The sequence below is a fragment of the Electrophorus electricus genome, chromosome 2, assembly GCF_041902795.1.
Source record: "Electrophorus electricus isolate QZ-2024a chromosome 2, ASM4190279v1, whole genome shotgun sequence".
NCBI lineage: Eukaryota > Metazoa > Chordata > Actinopteri > Gymnotiformes > Gymnotidae > Electrophorus > Electrophorus electricus.
Window position 1 is genome coordinate 29,457,650 of NC_137498.1, and position 27,902 is coordinate 29,485,551.

The 27,902-nt window shown below is 39.8% G+C and overlaps 3 protein-coding genes across 8 annotated transcripts; all 3 read left to right on the forward strand.

Moving 5' to 3' along the window:
* Window positions 1-160: 160 nt before the first annotated feature.
* hoxa3a (homeobox A3a) lies at window positions 161-27,335 on the forward strand. Of its 6 annotated transcripts, none has more exons than XM_027014908.3 (4): window positions 161-291; window positions 20,889-20,949; window positions 24,260-24,797; window positions 26,462-27,335. In XM_027014908.3, the coding sequence occupies exons 3-4, from the start codon at window positions 24,377-24,379 to the stop codon at window positions 27,265-27,267; spliced, it is 1,227 nt and encodes a 408-aa protein (XP_026870709.2). In that variant the 5' UTR covers window positions 161-291; window positions 20,889-20,949; window positions 24,260-24,376; the 3' UTR covers window positions 27,268-27,335. The 6 variants fall into 6 exon arrangements, with proteins under 6 accessions (XP_026870709.2, XP_026870706.2, XP_081554192.1 ...); XM_027014905.3 differs by lacking the exon at window positions 161-291 and adding an exon at window positions 5,702-5,812; XM_081698066.1 differs by lacking the exon at window positions 161-291 and adding an exon at window positions 9,796-10,069.
* Window positions 302-5,073, forward strand: hoxa5a (homeobox A5a). Its single transcript, XM_027014914.3, has 2 exons — window positions 302-3,587; window positions 3,967-5,073. Exons 1-2 carry the CDS (start codon window positions 3,020-3,022, stop codon window positions 4,212-4,214), a joined length of 816 nt encoding a protein of 271 aa, XP_026870715.2. The 5' UTR covers window positions 302-3,019; the 3' UTR covers window positions 4,215-5,073.
* On the forward strand, window positions 10,795-13,911 carry hoxa4a (homeobox A4a). Its single transcript, XM_027014915.3, has 2 exons — window positions 10,795-12,323; window positions 12,795-13,911. Exons 1-2 carry the CDS (start codon window positions 11,912-11,914, stop codon window positions 13,118-13,120), a joined length of 738 nt encoding a protein of 245 aa, XP_026870716.1. The 5' UTR covers window positions 10,795-11,911; the 3' UTR covers window positions 13,121-13,911.
* Window positions 27,336-27,902: the final 567 nt, after the last annotated feature.

The window sequence follows — 27,902 nt, forward strand, 5'->3', positions numbered from 1 at the left end:
GAGTCCTTTCCCCAGAATAGGGTTGCATTCTTCCCTGTACTACGCTTGCTCTCTCTCTCGTTTCGACAGCTTGGATTATTGTTATTTTGTTTGTTTTTGTAGTTCTGTAGTTACAGGTTTGTTTAGAGTCATTGGCAAGGCGCCGTCAATTAGACGGAGTGCTGACCACTACTGGGATGAAGCCTTGCACGACGAATGAACTGAGCTGTCAGATGCTTTCCGTTTCCCGCGCGTGCCCAGCTGTTTGTACTTGTTTCTGCTGCTTGGAAGGAGCACCGAACACCGTCACGGGTAGGATTACGGGACCGTCGTCATGTTTAAATGCACCAACAGCTGTAATCATATGCGATTTTTAATTTAATAAGAATATACAAAGGACACGAGTACACGAATAACGACAACAATAATAATGCTTGTTACTGTAGTTATTATTGCCTGTGTTGCGTTTGATTCCGTCGTGGGTCAATAGAACCATCGATTCATGTAATCAAGTCGAGGGAGGAAACATTACCTTTGTGTTCGCAAGACGTACTGCTTTTAGTTTATACTGAATGAATATAAGTTTGTTGTGTGACGCCAGTTTTGGGGCGCCAGACAGATTTACTTTAACATATGCAACATATGTCTCTGTTTTGGACTAGGATTAGTTTGAACTGAAGATACACTTTAAACCTGCCTTCTGGTGGCGCTGTGACATAATGCTCAATGCAGTTAGCAACACAACAGTTTCCTGGTTTCATATTAAAGTAAATGTTATGAAAGACACTAAAGGCTCTGCATGTTAAAATTAAATGAAGAATTCCTGGCTGTTTAGAAATTCATGCTTTCTAGAATATCCCATTTCTCTTTAACAGTAGAAGGTATTATTTATTTGTACGTCTGTAGATATTATATTGCTTTCCATAAGCTATTTCTTTTTTGACGCGTTTAATCAGATATTTTTAGCAATTTTAATGGACCAACCTAGCCATTATAACTTCCCCTTGAAGCATGTGATTTTATCTGCAATTCACTGTCCATCCTAAAACGTAACAGCATATTTAGCAGCATTTGGTCAGCCGCAGCAGTGAATGTGTGTTTGTGACTTTTTCTCGTATTTGAGTATCCTAATACAATCCTGCATTTGGTCTACCATGACAGTCTTGCATTTATCTTTACATGCATTCGAACTATAGTAATGCTATTTATTCTGTTTTACTTATCTCCCTGTCGAGCACTTAGGCCTTTTTTACGTACCGTAGCCCGAAAGTGTCTAATGTATAAAATGAAGTGTTTTGTTTCTTTGCCACCATCGGCGTCATTATCACCACCACAATCATATACTGTTTTTACGAAGTGGTGTTGTAGGTTTGCTGTGCTATAAACGCTAAAGATAACTGAAAATAATCAGCACCGAAAACAACCTTTTGCGTGATTATGTTGCGTTTGTTGTTGCTGTTGTTGTTGTTTGTTTGTTTGTTTGTTTGTTTTTTGCTTTGCATGGTTACAAATGAATAACGCCTGAGGCAATTATGTTCTGGACGTTGGCAGGGAGTGGACTGTAGTTCCCAAGGTTAAATGAATATATGCACCTTAAGTTTGTTTCCAAATTTAAGAGCCTTGATTTTTGTCACTGACGTTTTAAGGTGTCAATAATGATATCTGTGCAGTCATTCTGAGGTACAATTGTGTCACTGTGACAAACATTCACAATTAGCCATGTTCCAGTGTTATGAATCGATCCGACTACTTTATTTGCCTATGTGTAAAGGTCTACTTATATTATATTATGTCTAGCTGATGATTCGATATACATGACACAATGTCATTGTCATTTACGTCATTTGGGCAGTATAGAGTAAAGATGCTGGCGCTCTTCCGCTGCTGAGGCACGACGTTAGACACCGAATCCCATGTTCGTCGCGTAAAATCGGTAATTTAATGAGCATATAAAAGAGTGCATGAGAATATAAAAAAGGAAATCGCATGTTGAAGAAGAAATTCATCTTCCTTTTAAATGACCACTGTACTCAACAATCACATAAACAAGAAAAACATCACAATGGCAACAAACTCCCCCAACACAAGAAAAAACACATAGGACCTATCTTTTTGCATTAATATATGCAATGACTTAAAGCAACAGTTACTCAACCGATCGATTTGTTACCGTTCGCGATAATCAATAAAGCTGCGACCCTATCTCTTAAATCTAATAACTATTTATATCGCCACGAAAAGATAGGAATAGCATACATATTCAGAATTTAAAGGTCATCTAAATGTTTATCTTATCTCGAGACAGTACCAACGATTTTATTAGAGTGTATTAACCAAAAACTTAAGGCTACGGTGAAAGTAACATTAATTTTATGCAAGGCATAAAAAAAACAGTTACAATTCCATTTGGATTGGACTAGCCTTTTGTAGCATATAAATGTACATACTTTGAAGAATTGTTGGTAGTGGTCTTCCATTTGATCATTAGATTAATTTGATCTATTAGACTCCATTGCATTCAACAAATATTTCGTCTTTCATAGAGACGTCAGAGCATTGTGCATTGTCTTAGAAGCAATAATTTTTCTGCAGCAAAGCCGTTAACCTCTGCATGACCCTGTAACTGCTTTGTCCTGGGACTGGAGATATTGGAAATTCCCTTATTTTACCAAAGGGTGGCGCACAACTACAATTCTAAACAGACACCGGCCACTACCTATACACTGGTGCGCGCTCTCGTCTTAAAAGATACCACCCAGATTTCCTGCTTGCGCGCCAGTTTACCGCTGGAGGTCATCGGAGAGGATTTACGACTGGTCAACAAAAACACGTGACTTCAAGCCGTACCCCATATTTGGACGCATACGTAAGAGAGCGTGAAGTCTGTGTCTCAGTCATTTCCATAATTCATCATAAATTGTGCAAGGCGCAATAGACGCTCAAAACCATCAAGAGACACAAATCAAGCGCATCCGCTATTGTTCTCTCCACGGCTGTAATAACACCGACTAAACAATTATAAGATAATCAGTGACAACCAATGAGCTCTTATTTTGTGAACTCATTCTGCGGTCGCTATCCAAATGGCGCGGATTATCCGTTACACAACTATGGAGATCATAGTTCTAGTGACCAATACAGGAACTCTACGAGCATGCATTCCAGCAGGTATGGCTATGGATACAATGGAATGGATCTCAGCACCGGCCGTTCCACGACTGACCACTTCGTCTCCTCCGGTGAACGAGCTCAAAGCTATAGTCATAGCCCAACGGCGACGCCTGTCGATGCACGATACAATCAACCGGTCACCGCAAGTAATGCGCCTTCGCAATCGCCACCCCCTGACACTCTCGCGTGCTCCTCCGTCGAATGTTCTCCAGTTAGAGAACCTTCTCATCGCGCCCTAAAAAACTCCATGCCGAATTCTACCGGTTCTGCGTCCAGTGGCGGTGACGCGTTTCTGAGTTGTGAAGACGTCCCCAAAACGTGCACCAGCATGGAGGAAGAGAAAGCGACGGGAAGTGTGCAGGCGACTTCACAGTGTGTGTCTGAAACCCCTCAACCACAAATATATCCCTGGATGCGAAAACTTCACCTAAGTCACGGTAAAATATTATTAAAAAAGAGATAAAGGCAGTTCTTATTTCCCCTTGTTTATTTTGCCATGTTTTGTGTCTTAGAAGTTTCAATCGATACCATTTTAAGAACGGAAAAATGTTGTGGTAAATGAATGTATAATAAGACTATGTTTTGCATGTATGCATTATTTTTGTTAAATAAATACAGTCGAAATGTTTATTTAGATACCTTATGTGTATCTAATTCTTTGCATGTTGGCTGTCTACAGGTGTATATTTTAATAGTGTAGAGCTAATTTTCAAAACACCGTAGTTTCAGTTTTAAAAGTGCCTCTTTTTGAGCTTATCTGTTTGTTTATCTTACGTTTTCTGGTGTTTAAGGAATTGGACCTTTTGATATTTACAGACTTGGCTGGCCGAGAGGGAAAGAGGGCGCGAACAGCCTACACGCGCTACCAAACACTTGAGCTGGAGAAGGAATTCCACTTCAACCGGTACCTGACTCGTCGCAGGCGGATAGAAATTGCACATGCGCTCTGCCTCTCAGAACGACAAATCAAAATATGGTTTCAAAATCGGAGAATGAAATGGAAAAAGGACAACAAGATGAAAAGTATGAGCATGGCGGCTGCGGGGGGTTTATACCGGCCCTGAGTGTGTGTGTGTGTGTGTGTGTGTGTGTGTGTGTGTGTGTGTGTGTGTGTGTGTGTGTGTGTGTGTGTGTGTGTGTGTGTGTCTGTGTTAAAAGTGTCCGCTCAGTTAATACGGGATATGAGCTTTTCCCCTTTCCTGAGCGCAACAGTCTGTGACACATTGAACTCCCCGTTGTTGCTTGTGATCTGAGCATTTCCTATGGGTTTTGAAGTAAAATGCACCGCTGCATATTAAAGTCGTGTGTAGAATTAGAATATCCATATGAAAGTGTAAATTAACTTATTATTACTTATCTACAATTTTGGAGAAAAGTGTTTGAGGTATCCACCGAATGCATTTCGTAAAATGTAAACGGTAGCTTATATTGCACTTATAAAAAGGATGATAAAAGTGAAGATCATATTGGGTAATAAAGGTTGTGCTGTGTTGTGTAATGTGTAAATATGTCTTGATGGATATGTTTATTTTGTTCATCGCAAATTTCAGGTGAGTTTATAGACATTTTTTGCAGTTAGGCGGAGGTAGTGGGCCGCGCGCGCTCGTGTGTCTACGTGTGTATGTGTGTGTGTGTGTGTGTGGGGGGGGTCCTACTATATTTTAACACTGCTGTAAAAACATAGCAGTACATTGTGAAATTTGTTTGCACGTTATCCCATAAAGACAACTACTCGCAGTATTCATCTTTAGTTTCTAATTAACGTTCTAGGCAAATTATTGTAATTTTGCTATCTGATGAAGTTTTGTAAATAAATAGGCGACAACTGGAAATTCAGCGGATATAATAATGTCGCTGGTAATTATGGTTTAAGGTTAAGCCAATAAAAATTTTTATTTCGCTTCTGCGTCACATTTCTTTAAAGTGTTTACTGTGTAACTGATTTGATTTCTGTAAAAATGTAGTGTATTGCTAAACCATTATGTGGTGGCTAGTATTAAGTAAAATATTGTTACATGAAATAAAACATTAACAAAAGTTAAAATATTGGATTTCAAATGTTATCTTAAATATTCAGTTCAACGGAATGAAAGTATTTCCGTTTAAGATTTCTTTGAGGAAGCCAATATGTTCTGGGGGGAAAGGTTGACTTTCTACGCCTTGTCAGAACGTTCAACAGGTAGGAGCACTCGTGCTAGGTTTGTGCGTGCGGGGAACATCTGGTTCCCTTGCTGTTGTCTTAGCAGAGACTGTACTTCAGTGACCAGTTTGTACTTCTCTATGGAAAATAGCTCAGAATTTTCACTTGCAAACTTAATTAGGCCTTGTGGCATTCTGCCTTCATAACACTGGGCCGTGGAACTAAGAAGGAGGCTTAGCCCATGAATCAGGTCGTAAAAATCATCCAGGGCGCGAGGACAGATAGGCTCGCTGCCCATTAAACAGTCACGTGGTGGCCATTAAAGGGGGTTTATGGTTTTGGGGAGTCGACAGTATATTGCATATAACATCTAATCGCACTGACGCGGAGCTACTTTGATTCTTTTTGTAGACGGTAGAGGCGTTCCTTGAAAGTTGCAACCGTTGGTTCTTGCATATCATCTCGCTATGGACTGGAATCACGACGACTGGGTTTGCTCCGCAGGGCGAGAGTTGCCTTGTGGTAAGTGTGTTTTGATTCCTTGTGTTTTAAATCTTTTTCTCCTGTGGTGAGCTGTTAAGTTACATTCTCAGGAAAGTTTCCCCTCTCTGCATTATGTTCGTGATGTTGCAGAGGTGGTTTTGTAAACACAGACAGAACTCTAGGACGTTTTCGGGGTTTTGGAAGCGAGGACAGAGCCGTTTGTACCCATATATAGTGATACCCTGAATTAATATGTCCTTATTTTCTTCATCTGCTTTAATGTGAAGCGCATCGTCGTTCAATGCGCGCGCAGACCCAGTATTTGGAGCCGCGTGCAAGGGTGCCTTTTGGTGTGTAGAAAACAAACTTCAAATACTAATGGTTCTAGTAAACATGGCGCATATAGAATACTTCTGAAATATGACATATATTTAAACTGTATATTTTTGATGCTTTCCCTTTGTTGGTCTGCAAGGTTAGAAATTGTATATGTTGGCTTTCATTTAGAGCGAGAACACACTCAGACGTCACCTTATGACATGCACTAGTACAGAATCAAACGTTAGGTCACAAATGAATCCTATATTCCTCGAGCACAGAACAATATACAGTTATGTTTTTGTTCAGTGTCCGTGTTTCTGTAGCGGTTTTCAATGTTTGTGCGGTTTGATTGCACGAATGAAAGTTTACTAAGGGATTCGAATGTTCTTCCACACATGCCTTGTCCCCGTCTGTACAGTCAACTCGGCGCCTCCGGGTTGGTCTTTTCAGGTGCACTTCAGTAGTTCCTGCCTATTTCTACGGCTATGTAGATTCCTGTACTGACTTTTAAATAATCCGAGTTCACTGTCTGAGCTCGTCAATTTATACGTTCATGTTTTTCAGTGATGTTTAGGTTATAAACTGCTGCACACAGACTCATAAATGAATCAGAAAAGTAATAAGACCTTTCCGAGAGGAATGTAAATATTACATTTATCAAAAATACGTTTATCAAAATCTTTCATCACACTTTCTCATCATTAGCCTTTACTACCAAAATTTTAAAATTGTACCATAACCATTAATTAACGTCCACTATAACGGTCTATTGACGCCAGAGGACAATTAGACCACGGAATCCTCTTGAGGTTCTGGTTAATTAGAAAATGGTTACTTAGGAAAGTGGGGGCAGGAGAGACAGAATGAACCAGTGAATGAGACAGAAGAGAGAAAAAAATGTCCCTACTCTTGGTTCACCGCGAGGTCAGCGGCGGCAGGAAGATGAACGTGCACGCGCCGTGAGCCACCAGCAGAGCTCGCTTTTGGCCAAGTTCACTGTCACCCGCACTGCGCGCCCCTGCACCCGGTACGGGAGAAACAGATTAAGAGAAAGAATCATCACGCATCTATACCTTAATTAGTAGTTTGTGTGTGTGCGCACACGCTGACAGAGAGAGAAAGGGGGAGGGAGAGACGACAAATGTTGAAACTGAAATATTCAAGAGCGTTCATTGAAAACTTTATTGTAAAAGAGCTGTGTCTATCTGTGCATAGACAGAGAAACATTGTAAAGGGGAAGAGAAAGATTATAAAAGGTAGGAGTTGGTCGGGGGGGCTGGGGTCAAAAGTGTACTGATGAACACGTCGCCGTCATCTGTTCTGGTAGAGTGCGATGCCAGTGTTATAATGACACAAAAGATCGAAAAGCTGTGAATCGCGCGAGTTCGGGGCTAACCTCGCGATGAACTCTGCAAGCCGAATGACCCTGGGTTAGCAACCTCCAGAGGCTGCCTCCTTCGCCTGTGCCGCTAAGATTAAGTGTCAGGGGTTTATTGGAGGGCTTGATTGGTGAACTTCCTTTGAATAAATCAGATTTGATGAGCAAAAGACCCGGGCAACATTTACATGCTACGATTGATATTCTCACGCTGTATATATGCGGGCAGGCTGTCTCTCCAGCTCATTTTAAGGGATTTTGGCTCACCTAAATAATCCTTAGTTGTACATTATAGCATGTGAAACATTCCTTAGTTGCCCGTCACGAAATTAATGAAATGGCAAGAAATGGCACCGTAATACTTTTTAGGGTGTTATTTCATTAACATATTAATTGTCTAAACAGTAGATAGCACAAAACCGAAATCAATTCATTTAAATATCTATTAACTGTTGCCTTATCTCTACTTCGTCAGAATGGCTGAATCTACAGGATAGGCTATGAACCTTTTCTTGTTACATCTAAGGCTTGCAGTTTTATCAGTTCGCAATCCCATAAACGCTTTTCAACTGCATTTGTATTCCGCTCTGACAAATCAAAGACATATTTTTAAAAGCTGGTTTTGAAATGTAACAAGCGAATTATTAATTTAATAATTGAGTATATTTTCTTTGCAAAGAGTTAATACAAAATAATTTCGATTTCGTTTAAGTAAATGTTATACATTGCATTTGTCATATTATGTGTAAAAAGTGTGAAATTATCATAAACATGCAAAACAGACAAATAGCTTAACAGTACAATTGGGCTAGACAGAGCAGTTAGATATAGAGATATGTCTTCTCAGCGTAGGTGTTGTAACTCTAGGTAAGATTTTTAACTGCGCTATTTATTTACACAGTTTAATTTTAGGTTTTGGTTATTTCAGTGGGAAAGTAGCACCATTGTTTTGACATGTTAAATGTTGACATAAGAACGTAAATGTGTATCCAAATGAGAACGTAAGTATATGGTTACAAATTATTTTGTTTGAATTTTCGGTATTGCGCGAGTAGCCCTGGTAAGTCATCTTACAGCCAAGTGTGCCATATTACCATCGTATCTGTGATGCCAGTTACTCATCTTTCCAATGCCTATCTATGCTAACTTTGTCAGTCTTTTGTCAAAACCTTGTGTGGTTTTACCGCCATATTTAGAATTTTATGTTTGAGAAAAACAATGCTGATTTCAGAAATAATGCTCTAGAAATTCATCTGATTTTTTTACACTATATTGGTAAATTTTGGGAATACATGTGCACTGATAAATTTAAAATTGTGAATAAGATCTGGATTTACTTAGTGAGTGCATGGTATATAAAGCGTTCTGTCTGAGGAAAGGATATTCATCCTGCTCTGCGTAAATTAGTTTAATTAAATTCCAGGCTATATTTTCTATAATTTCTGTAAATCATGTAGGTTGTTCTCCAAATTACTTATCTGAATGTGGAGTTGGGAGAATAAAATGTGTCAATAACAAGAACCTATATAACATTTATAAACCAGAAGGTTTAAATAGGAGTTTATAGAAATGGCAATATGACAGATTTTACGGGTCTCCTAAGAATCAGACATTGTGTCTGCGTGAAAGATCATGTGGTAACGCTCAGGTTTGTAGGTACGCTGACCGTTCAATTGAAGGCCTACACTATTTTTCCAGAAGGACGCAAACAGCTTTTAATAGCATTTGTGAATGTATATATTAATAATCTAATACGGTGGGTCTGTTGCTACAGCTTTTTAAACTAAACCTTTGAGTTTACAGCTCATTAGCCTACTTAGTACGCTGTTAACACCACCACCACACGAATAACAAAACAATAATAATAATAATAGCAATCCCTGGGAAGATCAGTGTCTTTTAAACAACAAGAACAACAGCAGCAACAACAACAACAACAACAACAACAATATTAATTAACAATAACAATAATATATTAATAGCAATCCCTGGGATGATCACTGTCTTTTACAGACGGAAGCCTGCATTATACAAATGGTTTAAATTCAGATCTCCGCCCCATCGGCCTACTTTTTTGCTGATGATTCTTCATCTTTTTTTGGGTGCTGTTGAGTGCCGACCTCCGAAAGCACCCCTGATGACTCCCTTGGGCACTAACCCAGCGGAGGAAGCTAAGTCCAAGGCCGGGGTGAAAGCCAGGTCACTGCGTCTAACAAATATGAAAATGTCGTCGTTTCTGAGGGCACGCCTTGTTGTTTAACAAAGACTGTCAATGAGCAAGATTAATCAGAGGAGGAATGGAAATCGAGTCATTAAGAGGTCAGTCCAAGTTATCTCTGAGTGACGATTAATTCGCCAGGCAAAACGAAGTCAAACACTTCTGTCGCTGTATGGCCGCACATGCTCTCCTGAGTTCAATAATAAGCGACTCAGAGAGCTCTGGAAAATTTCTCGATTTGGAATTTAAAAACATAATTACTCTTAAATAAATGTAAAAGTATTTATAATAAATGTTTACCTAAATATTTATTTAGATATTAAAAACAGGTTTTGCATGGAACACTGTCGGAGTTCAAGCTACTTGACGGGAGGAGGAGGTAGGCATCATTTCAGTTTATTTGGGCAGGCGCCGTGGCACGTGAGGTCAGAGATACCTTCCTGCCTGCGGGCTCAAGGTTGACGGGTCTTTCTATAAGACAGTGTAGTATTTGAAAGAAGGAGACTGCATAGTTTCGTTATTGAAAGGTTGTTGAATTGTTTATTGGAAGGTTATTTGAATATCCCAGTGTATTTGCATTTGTATATTTCAGACTGGTGTTGCTAAAGTGTTTGCTAGTGGCCTTGCTGTAGATACAGACTAAATCAGACTATGTAACCGATTACGGCCGGTTTAATTATTAAAGAGGAACATGAATATGGAGGCCATATTGTGTAAAATAAAAGAAAAACGTGTTTTTAACTTGATTTATGTGAAACCTTGATAACTGAGATTTTAGATATTTTGAAATTATTATAAATCATTAATAGCGCGAATAAAGATGAAGACAAAAACAAAACTAGCTGGTGGAAAAAAATCTTCAGAACCTACGTCAGTAGAACAAAAAGAAGCAAAGTTTATATATATATATATATATATATATATATATATATATATATATATATATATAGAGAGAGAGAGAGAGAGAGAGAGAGAGAGAGAGAGAGAGAGAGAGAGAGAGAGCGATAGATAGATAGATAGATAGATAGATAGATAGATAGATAGATAGATAGATAGATAGATAGATAGATAGATAGATAGATAGATAGATTACACTATCACTGCTTGATCTAATCTGGTTGCTAAAACATCAGTCACTATCCCTCTAAAGAGCCGTTAGTGAATTTGTTGTGGGGTAACGCATTATAATACGACATTGTAACAAAATTGTTTTCCCATTTGATTCATAGACTATCACATAGTCGTATGTGGCGAGTTATTATGCAATTGTTATCACGTAGCCGTATATGGTGAGTTGTTATCCAGGTGTTATAGCCACGTGTGGTAAGTTGTTACGCAGTGTGTTTATGTTTTTGGAGAGGGCACAAAAGGTTTTCTTAAAGGAATGCGCCTCTCGCAAGCACACTATTTTCTATGACATAAACTGGTGCAGATGCAACGAAACACTACTGAAAGTGAGATCCTGCTCACGCTGAACGCTACAATCGCATGGCCTCTCTGCGCTTTGGCTATATTTGGCTCAGTCCTCTCGAAAAAATAACGCACTAGTAGTTGTTTTTGAGGATATTCTTTGTAAAATATTCTAAAAGGAAGGATATTTGCTGTACTGTACGTAGGACAGTTACATTTAGATAGTTCATTATGCTTGTTCGATGTCACCTCATATAAATTGTACGTTTTATGTTGGTAATAACTAGGTAATCGGAAAAAAAGGTGTCCAGAGCCTTGGTTGATCTCTTTCTTATCAAATATCGCCTAGTAGACAATGTAGTTGCCTTCGAATAGTGAAATCACCTTAACTAACCGTTATATCACCGCTTCAGCTGTGTGATATTACCTAGATGTATGCCTTGACAGAAATTCTTCCTTTTCACCAAATAGGCCAGTGTTTTTGAATGAATAGTGATTCTTATTAGTAGGCATCTTTACCTCAGTGCGATCTTTCGTCATCTATATGAAGCCAGATGGTAACTTGGTAGAATTTTCCATCTATACTTTAATTTAAGAAGAAAACGGACGCAATATCGGCCATTCGACTTTTCGTTACGCCTGGCCTGCTATTGGTGCTTGTTTACACGGCACTCACAGTAGATTGTGATTGGACACTTTAGTCACGTGACTAGTCAACTTTGTACATTTGACAGGGGGAGTAGGTGGGTTTTGGAGAGATCAGGAAAACGACAGCGCGATAAAAATTAGAATTGTTGCACTTCACAAATTAATGACCATGAGTTCCTACTTGATCAATTCAAATTACATCGAACCCTCTTTCCCACCGTGTGAGGAGTATCAACAGAATGGCTACATCCCCGTCTCTTCTGACTACTACGAGCGACAGAAAGATTCGGGTTTTCCCCATCACGAAGAGGCAACATACCCGCGGTCAAACTATCAAGACCCGAGCTTTGATTACGGTAACCTCTCAACCAACAGTCTAATCGATTTCAACGATCGGCATCACATACAACCTCAGTCTGTTACCCCAAATCATGGGCCCCACCTCAGTACCGAGAGCTGCACGGGAGCGGCGGCAACCAAGGACTGCAGCGTCGCCACAGAGGCGCTCTCTAACCCACAAGAAGGGAAAGAGCCCGTGGTCTATCCCTGGATGAAGAAAGTCCACGTTAATACCAGTAAGTATACGTCATGGGTAGTAAAACACTGGTAACTCAGCGGAAAACGTCTATCGGAACGCAAGAACATGCTCAGTAGCATTTTCGTCCCTCATCTGAGCGATTTACAACCCCGGAGACGTTGCCGCGGTAATTAGGAACCGTCGTAAATTTTGTCTGTTTTGTTTCTGCCGGGCCATCTGCATCTGTTTCTAACTCAAAGACGACCTATCATTTAACCAGTGTTTTCGGTAATAATTTTCTTAGATACGGGGCTGCTGGCTCTTATCTCAAAGTCTCAAAGTAGGTCTATATTAAAATGTAATAGGCTAGTAATACATAAAGAAACGTAGCCCGTGTCATATAACAAATAACTCTATTTGTCTATTGTGGTGCTGTTTAAAACTATTAGTGAGTAACCACGTGGAGTTCATAGTCACACATGACCGTGAATATCGGTAACACCTACTTGATTTTTGATTGTTTGTTTAGTGACCGCTAACTATTCTGGAGGAGCGCCTAAGAGGTCACGCACCGCCTACACTCGCCAGCAAGCGCTGGAGCTTGAGAAGGAGTTTCACTTTAACCGATACCTGACCCGCCGTCGGCGGGTGGAGATAGCACACACCATGTGTTTGTCGGAGCGACAAGTAAAGATTTGGTTCCAGAACCGCCGCATGAAGTGGAAGAAAGATCACAAGTTGCCCAATACAAAGATCCGCTCCGCGAACTCTTCGTCCTCCAACCATCCAGTCAAAACGGACGCGAACCAGCATCAGCAGACACTGCTTCCCACGCCGTGTTCAACGAGCCTATAGTTACGGAGGAACGTCAGAACCGACAGAACTGCGCGAGGCAGAACACTACACGGAACAGTATTCGCATCGAAACTTCACAGGGTCACTTTCTATTTAAAGTTGGGTGGGACAGCTACACTCCACCCGCTCGTTTGTTTCATCGCTCGTCTTATCCTCTGAATTCAAACATTTTCAGATGGAAAATGTATCCGTCCGACATGGTTAGATGGCATTTTTCTTTTTTATTGAACAATGGCGTAGCCTAGCATAACTAAACTTGAAGTATGGACGATAACGTGTTTGCTAACGATATTAAACTCTGTCAGACACTATTACAGCGGATAGTAGACTAAGCGTGGAGCTTGCATTCGGGTCGATGTCCAGTTCATGGAGATGGGTCCAATGGCGCGTGTACAAAGCTCATGAAGGCACAAATCTCGTGCTAGAGGGAAACCCCAGTTTTGTTTGTCTTTGTCCCACGTATTAGAGCGTGTTGTATGACGTCATCCAAGCTGTGAATAATCGTGTATTTAGTTATTTGTATATTGGTGGATATTGTTGTGCTGTTTTAGTATATACGCAAGTAATTGTATCAGTATAAATAATAAATGAATGTTTTGTGAATAATCTTTAGATAATCCCTTGTTAAAATTTAGGAGTTCTAATTTTACGATAGACCCATTTAACATGTTAAGCGAACATCAGACGCGTTTATGTCCAGGAAATATATAAGAAGCTATATTCTACATTAACATCGTCAAAAGATGTTTTCATTAGAATTTCTCTAATAAGCGTTCATTAACTCTAAGTAACACGTTACGGAGGAGACACTCGTCTGACCTATATAAACGTGCTGTTATTAGATGAGTTAATTAGTTGCTGAATCGCTGCTTTGGACCACAGCAAACGCACCTTGGTTGATTTTTGGGGGAAACTTCGAGCATTCACTTTAAATATATAGAATCCCATCACTTAATAATAATAAACAAATCAGCACGCTGTTAATTGGCCAGTTCAGTACGATCAGCACGCTGTCATGGGCCTATACATGGAGCTATGTGCTAAATTTCAAAATAATTGAATCTTTGTTAAAGTTTCTTTGATTAGATGTTACCCTATGTATTGATGTCAAAAGCAACTTTCATAGCTCATGTGGTGTGCTATTACTCTGCAGAAGGCTTATTCACGAACGTAATGAATATCGACAGGTTACAAATAAAAGGTAGACTTTATACAGCTTAACATAATCATGTAATTCCTCTGCACCTTTGTCAGTATGTATCAGTATGTCTTGCAGTGTGACGGTAAATATATATTTTAACAAACTGAGGAAAAACGCCTTTCGGTTTATCTGTACGATCATACATTTTTTCTTACTTCTTATCGCGTCGGTCAGTCATGAGTACGGAACTGAATATTATTCACACACCTGCAGAATTTCATATGTAAACTTTTAATGCTAACTTATGAACTTGTAAATAATATTTTATTGTTACATAATCCTACCTCTATTTGTAGCTGGGCCTGACGTGATATTTGTTGAATGATACCGAATTCTATGTTAAGGAATTATTTTTCATTAAATGAGACATGTAGCTGATTTACATAAATATATTAAAGATAATTAGGCATAGGCGTAGTGCTTAAATCACACGTGTCTACGCTTATACTACAGCTTATATTGCTTATACTACATTTAAGGTATACTTTGTTTTCCATTATTATTACTGTGGTTTTTAACCTGTTCAACACTGTTCAATGATGATACAATGGAATAAAACCGCGTCATTTTTAAATTAACGTTACAGCAACAGAGATTTCAAAAGCTAAATGTATTGATAGTTACGACCCTGCTCTGACTCTACGCTGTAACAGAAATGTTTATTGTTATAACAGACTCCCAAAGCTCGTCTTCGTTGAAATTGTCGGGTTTAATTTTTTTCCGTGTCAGGCAGTACCTGCTGGATTCTGACCGTTTTGAGTTCACGCAAGGGACACAGGGACTCTGTCCAATCATGAAACTCCAGCACTATGCATGACCCCTAACCTCTGACCTCATCATCTCCAGGGCCCTCTCCTGCAGGGAACGTATTTTCCTTGGACGCATGGGGCAGTAGTGGAACTTAAATATAGCCTTGCCTAAAGAGGGAGTTCATATATATATATATATATATATATATATATATATATATATATATATATATATATATATATATATATATATATATATATATATATATATATATATATAATTTATTTATTTTTTTTCGAGAGAGCAAGTGTAGAGAACTGTTAAATAAAGAATTAATGAAACAATGTATTTGTATAGTATACTAATCTGCCTGATATATAGTTCTGAAAGGCCTTAACGTGTGAAGTAATTGTATTGCTTGGCGCCAACCCAGTGAGGCCCACGCGTGATTCTGGGGTGTGTTGAAATTAGCGACACTGAAGTATTTATGAAATTAAATGTTTCATCAATGACAGCGCATTTATTGTGACTGAGATCTCGTCAGACAGAAATTTAAACTTCTCTCGTAGACTGAGGTCACTTCTCAACCTACCGTGCTTAAAGTTTAATTGACTTGCTCACGTGACCCTATTAAATAATACATATCTCCAGCTCAGAAATAGATGCCAGAATTCGAGAATATTTTTCATTTTATCGTCGACCGTTGATTCAGTAACCACCAAGTCCTCCGCCTCCAGGTCTTGCTACTTCTGTAACTGATCTTCACATTTCCCGCACGTCAGTGTAAGTACAAAAAGAAATTTCAATTATTTTGAAAAAATTATGTCATTATTCATATCGTTTTGTTCATCACTGTGAGTATGACGTAAAACTGAACATAAGAAAACTGGAAAGGTATAATGTACAAATGTATTGATGTTACTGGGACAAATTTTTTTTGATGATAAATAATGTCCAAACACAGCACTGTGATTTAACAATTGTCAGGTTACAGTATTAGTTCCTTTCAGTATCTCAATCTTTACAGTGCAGACATCTTACAGTAGGCTTCCAAATCAAGCTTTACGGTGCAGACAGGCGGCTATAGAGCTATATACATATCAAAATCATAAGAGGAAAACGTCAGTAACGATCATGTTATCCTGGCTATATTCTTAATATCGCGATAAGCTGTAATTATAAGTGGTATGTTTTTGCACATCTTGTTTTTTCAGTAATTAGGAAGTTTTAAAACCTGAACATCATAACTTAATCTGTTCAAGATTGACAAAACAGCGGTTTAGATGAGTAAAATGATTTTATGATTTGAGAATAAGTCTAATTTTTCATGCGTTATATTGCAACTACAGTGTTCTAACAAATCGCAACACAAGCGCTCAACATGGAAAAATGAAACGTATCTAGAAACTGTGATCATCTCAAACATTGCCGTGTCCATTAATTATTTATCTTTACCACAAGACCTATTTCAACCCAAGGGCCTTTACGCATGAATGTCTACAGTGTTCGGCATGATTGACGTAAGGATGTCCTTCTGAGTCTTATAAAAAGCTCCTTAAAATCAGTGGTTACATATTAACTGAGCTTGCAATCAATAGCCGTGCTTCAGTAAGAAAAAAAAATGTCTAGACACATATTAAAACAACAACAATAACACTAATGATAATAATGACGCGAAACAATATCATACTTATTTGTGGATGTGGAGAAGCGCGTCAAAGTAACAACATGCGATTAGGCTGTTTTTTCAAAATACCTCAAAACAAAATATAGTTCCTTCAGTCTTCCGTCTCGGATAGCAAATTCAGTGAGGTTGTACTTTCAAATAAGCGGACAACGTCGTAAGATTGCTCCAAGGGCGCTGAGTGTCGCGTTATTATTAGACTTGATGTTGGCTGCTGTAAACCCAGAAAGAAGAGTTGTCTTCGAATGAGAGCGGCGGTAACGTTATCCACGCTGTAAGAGCTCTAAATGTCAACACTGAGGAAAGGCATGCTCCTTTACTTGACCGGCAAATTGTCTGATAACTCCTTGCTGTGTAACAATCTGTTGACGGAATAACAGCGGGAAGAAATCTGCAATGCTCCGTAGGCCAACACGTGTCTGTAACGCTTGAATATGCATCCATCTGAACATCTGCCAGCCAGATCATTTAAGTGTAAAGTTGTCATTTATTTTCAGGTGAGACAGTGAAAACGTATCGAGTAATGTATCGGGTTAAAGGACTTAAGAAGCTTCTTCTGACGCCGCGAGCATACAGATTTAGAGGACAAGCGCGGTATAGTACTCAGTAGAAACAAAAACAATAACTTTACATCCACTAATTAAAAATAATTTGGGAATGTTTGAAGCCCAAAATATAATCCCAGTTTATGAGAAGAAAATTCATTACGTGAAAATCTGGATTTAGGCTTCATAAAATCTTTACAAAGTCGTAGGCACCGTCGGACTCTAAATTCTGCTTAAAGAGTTTTTAACAGTAATGATAGTATAGTTTTACACCATTAAAATGACTTCCCGAAAGGTAAAAATCAACTATGTCAAATAAAGTTTTTCTTACTTTGGTTTAAAGTTTTTCATAGGACAAAGGAACGCTGGAGAATGGGGAGAGGTTCCATGCCCAAGTGAGTTGATTAATGGTGCTCAGGACTACCACATCCGCTGGACGAGCCTGCGGTTTGAAAACTGTTGCCTGAACACAAGCGCCAAAAAGTGGCACATCACATATTTCGTGGGCCAGGTCATTCCTCACCAATCTTTCAGTTGTTTTCTTGTTCATTTTGCCTTAATCGTTACTCCTTTGTAGATTATTTAACTTACATGAAATATTTGTCATTATTCTATTGTATTGCGATATTAGCTGGACTTCAAGTTCATACACGACTCCAGCCATTCACAGCGTGCAAGGTTTGAACTTTTCAGGTTTATCTGTTGATCTGAAATGCTTAACCGCGGTATTGCTGGAGAGCTTGTGTTTCGGGCACTTTGCATTTTGGACTTTAAAGGTTTAAACCTTTTTACAGGCGCTTCAGTAAAACGACAAAAATAGAGACCGTTATGACCGGGAGAGGGCCACCTTGCGCTCGAGTGCATTAACTCTACGTTAATTTTGCACATATTTCTGTTGGATAGCTACGTACTCCTTTGCTATCATACAAAGAGGGCACATGATTTCCGTTCATAAGAAAGGGAAGGGGTGGGGGTGAGCAATGCGAAAAAAAACAAACTGGAAGCCCCTTTAGCGCCTGATAAAAGGAAGAAACGCCAATGTTGAGTGATCTGCATGCCAGCCATAAAACAGGGATTTCCTCGCGCAGAAAAGCTCCAGTCCCTCCACTCATTACATCCATTCATATACCGTCCGGGGCACTCCTCACCTTTAACAACCACCCGCAACCACATCCCGCGCCGCACACACACACACACACACACACACACACACACACACACACACACACACACACACACACACACACACACACACACACACACACACACACACCACTTCCACCATAACAACAACCTCATTACACACAGTCACCTAAAAAAAAAAGTTCATTTAATGCGAGGTGTTAAAAGAAATCAACGAACTCAAACGCCACAGAAAAAGACTACCTCAGACGTAATCCGAAGTTTCGAGCGGAAGTAACGGGACCACGAGCACTCACCGCTCGCTCTTCCCTTCGTCTGCCTGCCAGACGGCCCCCATTAATGATTCACAGATTCAAATAAAGGTTTTTAAGTTAGACCACGTGAATCACGTGAGCAGGGCGCATAATATGGGTGCAAAATAATGGCTAGGGGTTGGGGGGAGCGCGTGCTGGAAAGCCTTGGTCTGATATGGTGCTGACTATGCGAACCCACTTCACGAGAGTGGGGTCGGGCCATTGTGAACCATACTGGGGAGAAAGATACATTGAGAGAAGAGATAGATAGAGAGAAGGGTAAAACAGGGTTAGAGAAACAGGCCAGAGGCTCGTTTTGTGGACGGTATTATATGTCATGCACTAGTATGTTTTTCTTCACGGACGAGGAGTGAGGACCTGTGTGCGAGGAGGATGGATTTTATTTTGAGGTATTTCCGTTGATTGTTCCTTACTCTCGTGCGTTATAGCAGCTCACGGAAAAGGTCACTGGCAGTAGACCTGTGTAGAACAGAGAATGACAGAGCCGAGCCTAAGATTATCCATGAGGTTAGGATTACTTTACAATCTAATCGATATTTACTCATTACAGTACAGATGTTGTAACAATCAGAGTTACACATGCAGCACGCTTATGAAACAGAGCCAAGTGTACTCAGGCTTGGCGTCATTTATCTTGGACAACTGCTACTGGTTTTATTTCTAAACCAAAATTCAAACCAGGATTCAAAAGCTTTCGATCCGGTATTCCACCTGGAATCTGTTGACTGGGCTATTTGATTCCTCTATTTGTTGTATGACCGATACTTTGTTTCTTAAATGTTGACGTAGGAGTGTACTGACTGTCAGGAGCGGCCGTGGCCTATTTGATGTTTGTAAATAAAATCGGCCAAATGAATGTTTTGTAAAAGGTTTTTTTTTTTACTCGGTCCCATTTTATTCAGTTAAACTAATAAGGCTTAATGAACGTTTTCCTGTTATACAATTACTTATTTTTAAAAATTATTGTTTGGTTTTAACGTGTTGGTTATGTTCTGATTTATCTTATATTCTGAAGCAGCTGATAAAACCTGACTAATTCAAAGGCATTTATATTTTGTATTTTAAAATGTTATGTAGGTCTCCTGGCCTGTGTCGTTTTGCCACCTGAGAAAGATTTTACTTTTCAGTTATTGCTTGTATAGGCTAAATAATTACTAACTGCTGAGTATGTCTCCTATTCTGGGACTCTAGTGTGTGGTTATGTTCTATTAAACATACTTGTTTGTAGAGAGTGTGTAAACGGGATATTCTCCGGAAAAATAAATCACAAGACAACGAATAAAACTCACTGGAACAGTGGCGGGTCGTTTGATGTGGGAGCTCGCAAGGGAAACGAGGATATAATGCAAGACGGAGTATCGTGCAGAAGCGCGCAACTGTGCCGAGGTCACGGCGCTCGAGCCTTGATTTATGGGCTGGGGGACTTTGGGCAGCCGCTGTTCACGAGCTAATGAGTATTCGATCCAAATTCGCTAGCAAGGAGACAAAAAGGAAATAAATGAAAGAAAGAAAGAAAGAAATAAATAAAGAAAGAAAGAAAGAAAGAAAGAAAGAAAGAAAGAAAGAAAGAAAGAAAGAAAGAAGTACAGTGGATGCATTTTCAATAGTTTTATGCAATTGCTTCTATTTTTTTGAACTCCGACATTATGTTAATCCCATTGGTATTGTCTAATGTGGACCATCAGAATGTTTACATTGTTTGGTTTGCAACCTTTTTTTTCAGTTTAAGTTTTAATGTAAAATAAACGTATATTTTGCATATTATTGTTCGTTTTAGTAGACCGATACAACTGTAATAATTACGAACTGATTCATTTAATATGAAACTGGCTTTTACTTTGATATTAGCCTTTGTGTTTAGTTTGTATGTGATCAAGCAAAGTGTTGATTCTCTTTTATTAGATTATAATCATATGATGCATACTACCACTGTTGTTAAAACCAGTTTTTGTGGGGTGCATTTAATATATTTCAAATCTTTAAGATTATTACTTTTATAATGTTGATGAAACGAAGTCAATACACTACTTTACTACTTTACAACACTTCACAAAGAGATTCGGCCATTTATTCAAAGCAACTATGGCTTTGCATGCAAGCTTTTAATTTCATTTTGTTTTTTTTCCCGCAGAATTCCACCTAAATGAAACAGATCCAGCCATAGGCCTGCGAGAGTCTACGCACCTTCCAAGGTAAGTTCGCTTGTGCCATTCATCGATTATTGCTGTAAGTTTGCTTTTTATTGTTCGCTTATATTTCTTAATAAAGGCTGACGCACATAAACAAACAAACAAACAAACACACACACACAAACATCCCCCCCCCCACACACACTATCCCTATGAATAATTTGCTCTCTTCCACTTGTCTTACTGATGCAATTTTTCATTATAAACTCGTCTCTTTGAACACTTCCTCAAGAAATATCTTCTTCGTGTGTTACTGCCTTAACTAAATCACTGCGACGTGGCAGTAAGGAGCCGAGGTTTAATGAAATACCCGTTCAACTCTTTGTCTGCTGTAATGGAATATCACGAGGCTTCTTGACTGGTTTATTGACACTTAACCTCACAGTTAGTGACTCGTCAAAGAAATCCCAGAGTCATCAGTTTAATATAAACAATTACGTAAATAATTCTTTATTTTTTGTTCAGAAATGCTGACTCTGTCAAAAAATGCACATTCAAGGATTTTTAGGATCCCACGCGTCAGCCCACGCGCTCCAAAACTCGTTCTCTGTTCGCTGTCTTCCCCTGTTTGTAAGAGGTAAAGAGTCCTGTTTACAGCTGTTTTTGGGAGGCGTAAAAAATGTTTGGCCGAGATGCAACACTAGACCCACTTCTGAAAATTCGTTTGTTTGAAGACGTGTTGCCATATTAAATAAAATGATTCACCATCATTCAATTGTTCCGAAATCATCTCATTTTACGTTGTCCTTAATATATTGTCTTTGTCGCTTGACCTGACAATGCACGTAAATTTCACATCGACAGTGAAATTAATGTGTGTTGCTCTTGCGAGATATAACTATGTATCAGATTACGTGTAAGATACATTGCCTCAAATGATATGAAGTTGGTTTAGGGTTACCAGCTGGAGCACCGGTAGTAGAAAAAAAGAGGTGTTTACTGTAAATTAGAAATGTTAAAATCGTTTTTATGACCTTCATACCAGATTTTAGTTATTCCGAAAACGTGCTCAAAATTCCATTGGGGTCATTATATACTTTTAATGAGCTATGAACTATTCACGCTTACAAGGGAGAACTAGGGAGTTAGGTTTAAGACGCCACTTCATTTGCATAATTTTTCTTGTCTGTGGTGACGCTGTTTCGAGGGAGTTCACTGGAGTGTGCGAGCGAATGTGTGCGCGCGTTAGCGTGTCTGAATGTGTATGTTGCAGGACTCATTTAAGCGCAGCCCATGGCCGGATTTAATAACGAGCGTTAGAACACGGGCACTTCATCTGTAAATTAAAGCGAATGGGCAGCGGCCTATTTGCATGACCGGGGCAGAAGGAACTGCTTTTGTAATCTCGCGGTTTTACTGGTCTTCAACGGTTGGGAAAAAGGAAAAATCAACAAGAAAGGAATTTTTGAGTTCTATTCCAGCTCGAGTGTGATTCGCCGCTTCCTTTTACAGCTGCTGTCTCCCATGACTCTTCCAAGCATGGCTTGCGCTTTGTTGCTGTCTTCTCGAATTAACTTTTCTCTGGACCCGCGTTTGATCGATTTCTGCCGCTGAATGAGAGAAGCTCGCGCCGTGCTGCGCACTGCTCGTCAGAGTGGAAGGTAAGCGAGCAAGAAGCAGAGCTCTCGCGTGGCTGTTAAATGGCGGAGTTTGTGATTTATGACCGCGCGACTAAAATCTCGGTTCAGGGAGAGTTCACACTCACACATGCACACATTCACTCACAGGCAAACCAGATTTCACCCGGCGCGGCAGCGGGGCTCTCTATGCTCTGAGACTCGCTCTTCTCACAGCTTTTGTCTGTATAGATAGCATTAGAGAGAAAATTGATGTGGGCCAAATTTGGATGGCTTGTGTAGAAACAGAAAAGGCCTTTCTTCTCACTTTATGAGTGTTTATGTTCTGCTGCTTCAGCTTGTTGTGTTCCAGCAGCTTCTGCTGCGAGAGCTGTTTTCTGTTCTCACGTGTTTCCATTGTGTTACCCATATAATAAGAATATTATTAAATAGAAAACTATATTATTATTATTATTATTATTATTATTATTATTATTAATAATAATAATAATAATAATAATAATAATTTATTTTATTTTTTCGCAGGTTACAGGTTGGCCATATTGTTGTGGTAGTCTACAGTTTGGGTCCGAAATGCATAAGCGCTGATGCTTTCATATGTTCAATTGTAGCTTATAGGGACACCTTGATTATATATTTCTGTTTCTAAGCATTTATGTGAAATTGAATGCAACCTATTAGGACTAACCAAAATGTCAGAAATCGTAGGAAAAAAAATGGATGAAATTCTTCAGTAATTTGTAGTATAAATCTTTGGTAAAATTACGGTATATAATAACTGTACTTAAAGACATCTCAACGGCAGGACAGAGTAGGCTATATTCATTTGCTATCATATTGACACTGTTAATGCTTAAGCATTTTCATTCCAATTGTTGGTTAGAATTTATTATGACTTATCAATATAGACAGTACGTTTTGTCTACTATGTAGATCGTATTTTGATTTTTGTGTAATTTCCGTTAATGGGTTAGCTGTAGTTAATGCCATACGTAAATGCGCCTGCCATCAGTTGACGGGGCTCTTGATCTGCTTCTCTCCCTAACTTGGTAATCCTCATACATCAGCGGGTGCTGTATAGGCGCGACAGCACCCATTATTATGGGCTGGCGAGGAAAGGTTCACGGCGTGGTCATAGAGACGCACGCCCGGTTTTTCAGGTTTCCCATAGGACCGCCATCCATCTTTGTTGTGCCTTCGCGAAAGGTGGGGAATGCGGTCGTTATGGTGTCACGGACAGCTGTGGCGCGCGGGCTAAGGCTTCAGAGTGGGAATGGAAGAGGTTCTCCCGACTATAGAGCTCAGTCCTGCACGTAGAGGCCGGGACACAGAAAATATGCTCCAGATACTTACACACAACACTGGAAAAACGGGCACAAGCTAACGTCTGAAATAACGGACTTTGTTTTGGGGGTGGTTAGTTTAAGTGTGTTTCGCAGAGAAAATGTAGCTGTCTCACGTGTATGTAACTTATATACACAGGTTCTTATCAGGGAAGTTTTATTATAGCAGGACAGGGAGTTTCCGACCATGGCTGTTAATGCTTTTTGAATATAGCCTATGTATTGTCAGTGTTCATGGTGTTATGTTGGCTGGGTTATTTGGCTATTGTTGCAGTCCACCATAAGGTAAGTGGCGACCGACCCTCCCGATCTCTCTTCAGTGTCAGCCAGGCTTTGAAAAGTAAGATGGATAGGGCCTATTTCACTCGCCCACCGTATCTCCTTTCGCCTTAGGTTCACCCGAGGAGCCAATTGGCGGAGGGGAGTCACGTGACCACGTTGTGCCAATGTTCTTCTACAACGGTGTCAGGACCCTGTCAGCTAGTGAAATAAACACTGGGAAACGGCGAGATGCAAAAGGCGACCTACTACGACAGTTCGGCAATTTACAGCGGCTACTCCTATCAAAGAGCGAATGGCTTAGGTTATGATGCCAATCCGCAGCAGTATCTTCACGTGGATAGTGACTACCTTCGACCAGCCTGCTCCCTACAGTCCCCGGCAGGCTCCGCGACGCTGCACAAACCCAGCGACATCACAGAAGGCTGCGTGCAGGGCGAAGGCACTCAGGAGAGCCCAGCACCCGACGGTGATCAGCCCACCACGGTGTCCGTCGGGGCGCCGTCCCCCAGTGCCCTAACCCAAAACTCAAGCAATGGCCACAGTGCTAAGAACCAAGGTTCCCCAACATCGGCCACCCGGAAGCAAATCTTCCCCTGGATGAAGGAGTCACGTCAGAACACCAAACAGAAATCCTGTAGCACCAGTTCAGGTGATTCTAACAGTTAGCAAGTCTGCACGAAAAAATTATAAACTGTGGCATAAGTTTAGTATGACGTTTAGTATTTAATAAATCAGTCGTAAGTAATTAGGAGGTATGGCCCCACATTTGTTACTGGCATACATTTGAAAAGGTGTAAGATAACGTAAAAGATGACGGTAGCACGAGAATTTGATTGTCCAGTGCGGCATGTAGCCTGTAATTGTCCATAATCTGGCTATTGGCAAGGTTATTGCTGCGTGTAGTCTAATAATAACGTTTTTGGAACACCGAGACTCTGAAATAAGTGGCAGACTTTGAAATGATAGGTTTATAAATATCGAGTATATAGGCTACACTTATAAATAATCTATCGTTCCCCTCAATATTACAGTAGACATTTTTGAAACTTAAATATTATATTAATTTAGTCGATATTGTAGTTGTGAGACAAAGTGTAATGTCCTGTGTAAAGAACCAAAATATTTGCTTTCAATATAAAGTGCGATAATAATTGGGCGCTTCCAAGAATAATAAAAAATACTTTTTGTAAAATCGTGATTTTATGGTTACAGGTGAAAGCGAAATTAAAATGTAGGCCTAATTTGTATATTAGACAGTAATTTGTAGAGAGCTTTCACGCTGTGCTAGAGTAGCCATAAACAACAAAAATAAACAAACCAGGCACCTGTTTCAATTTGTCATCGTATTTTTTAGAGATTGGTGTAGTCCTTTCGATTAAATGTATTCCGGATCCACAGTTTCAACTAAGGGCATTTAGGCTGCAAAGCCTCTCTCTCTCTCTCTCTCTCTCTCTCTCTCTCTCTCTCTCTCTCTCTCTCTCTCTCTCTCTCTCTCTCTCTCTCTATATATATATATATATATATATATATATATATATATATATATATATATATACACACACAAATAAATAAAGAAATATAAATATAAATATATATATATATATATACACAAATAAATAAAGAAATATAAATATATATATATATATATATATATATATATATATATATATATATATATATATATATATATATAATGTTTATTTGTTTGGAAACTTTCGTTTTGTCACCTTGGCTAGTATGCTATGTATTAATCCACGCTAGAAGGGAACTATGAAAACAGAAGTAAAAGCTAAGTACAAAAATGAAACGACAAGATAAAACAAGCCAGTTCAGGTGTAGTGTGCATAAGGAACTACACAACCGTATAGCATAAATAAGAGAAGCTGTCAAGACGTTCGCTGCTTCTCTTCCTGGGTAGATTTTATCTCGTGCTCCTTTCTCTCGCTCTCTCTCTCTCGCTCTCTCTCTCTCTCTCTCTCTCTCTCTCTCTGTAGTGTGTAATGTAGTGTGTTAAAACGCTCTAAGCAACAAGTTTATTATATTAAATATATTTTGTGCTGTGCAATTACAGCAATAACGTTTATTAATGTTTTTACAATGCATTAAATGTACCACACAAGGCAGGATTTCATTAAAATGTCTTTGTCCCACTAGGGGCGCTGTTTTTTCATCGTGGAATGACTCTGAACCGAAGCCAAAATGTATATATTTCGCTAATGCTTATTTCTGAAGACATTCAAAATATAGTTATATTTTTGCACTATATTAGCAGCCTACATTGTGCTGATTAGTCTCTTCTTTGTATTTGAGCAGCAGAAAGCTGTACTGGAGACAAGAGCCCGCCACACTCCGCCGCTTCAAAACGTGCCCGGACCGCGTACACGAGCGCACAGCTGGTGGAGCTCGAGAAGGAGTTCCATTTCAACCGTTACCTTTGCCGCCCGCGACGAGTAGAGATGGCTAATCTACTCAACCTGACAGAACGCCAGATAAAGATCTGGTTCCAGAACCGCAGGATGAAGTACAAAAAAGACCAGAAAGGGCTCGGGATGTTGCCGTCACCTGGAGGACAGTCCCCGCACAGCCCTGTTCCTCCGCCTTCAGGTGGAGTGGGAGGAGGAGGGGGTGGATATTTAGGTTCAGTGCATTCGATGGTAAACAGCGTACCCTACGATGCACCGTCCCCAACATCCTATAGGAAATCTCAGTCTAACGCATACAACCTTCCTACGTCATATCCACCAACTCTTAACACTTCCTTAAGCAATTGCCCGCCTTCTCAGAAGCGGTATCCGGGGACCGGCGCAGCCACGCCCGAGTACGATACGCACCATCTCCAAGGCAACAATAACTACGCGACGCATGTGCAGGGCAGTCCTGTGTATGTCGGTGGCAATGGAAACTACATGGATAGCATGGGCAGCACGGGAGCCTCAGTGTTTGGCCTAACACATCTCTCACAGCCTCCGCATGGCAATATCGACTACAACGGTGCAGTTACCATGGGGAACAGCCATCACCGTGGGCCGTGCGAGCCAGCTCCGTGCACGTACACGGACCTTACACCGCACTACTCTCAGGGAAGAATTCAAGAAGCGCCTAAACTGACTCATCTGTAGTCTGGGATTATTCCCCCTTTTGCTTTCTCTGTTCACTGGCGCGTGCCCTTCACTGCTCAATCGCCACAGTCAATCTTACGTTTTGTTTCTTATAATTTTCTTGAATGAAGTAGTTTAGTATTTTTTTTTTTTAAATATAGTGTTATAGTTCCACAGCCTTAGTGGCCCGTGTTGGGCTCCATGCGACAGCACATATATGCCTAATGTTATCTTTATTTCATCATATATATATATATATATATATATATGAAAAAAAACAAGCAGGGTATAGTGAACACATTTTGCTTCTCTCTTTTAAATGTGAATTCAAAGTTGAGTTTTTAAGATCTTTGTCCTCAATCCAAGATTTTTTCCTTTTGTTGTATTTTTCTTATTTGCATTTTGTTGCACTTGAGGAAGGATTTACCCGCGAGCTGAATCGCTCGTCCAGCAGGCTAACTGCTCGAGCTCGTGCAGGTCTTTATTTATTTTACTCCAGTGGACTATGGAGTCCCAGTATTATCTTGCCGATCCCCGAAAACCAGGGAAAAGGCAAGACAGAGATGGCCATTATTCTCTGGTTATGTGTATACTGAAGCACAACTGACCAGTGCTAACAGGCTAGGTTACTTGATAGAAGTCAAACACCATCATGC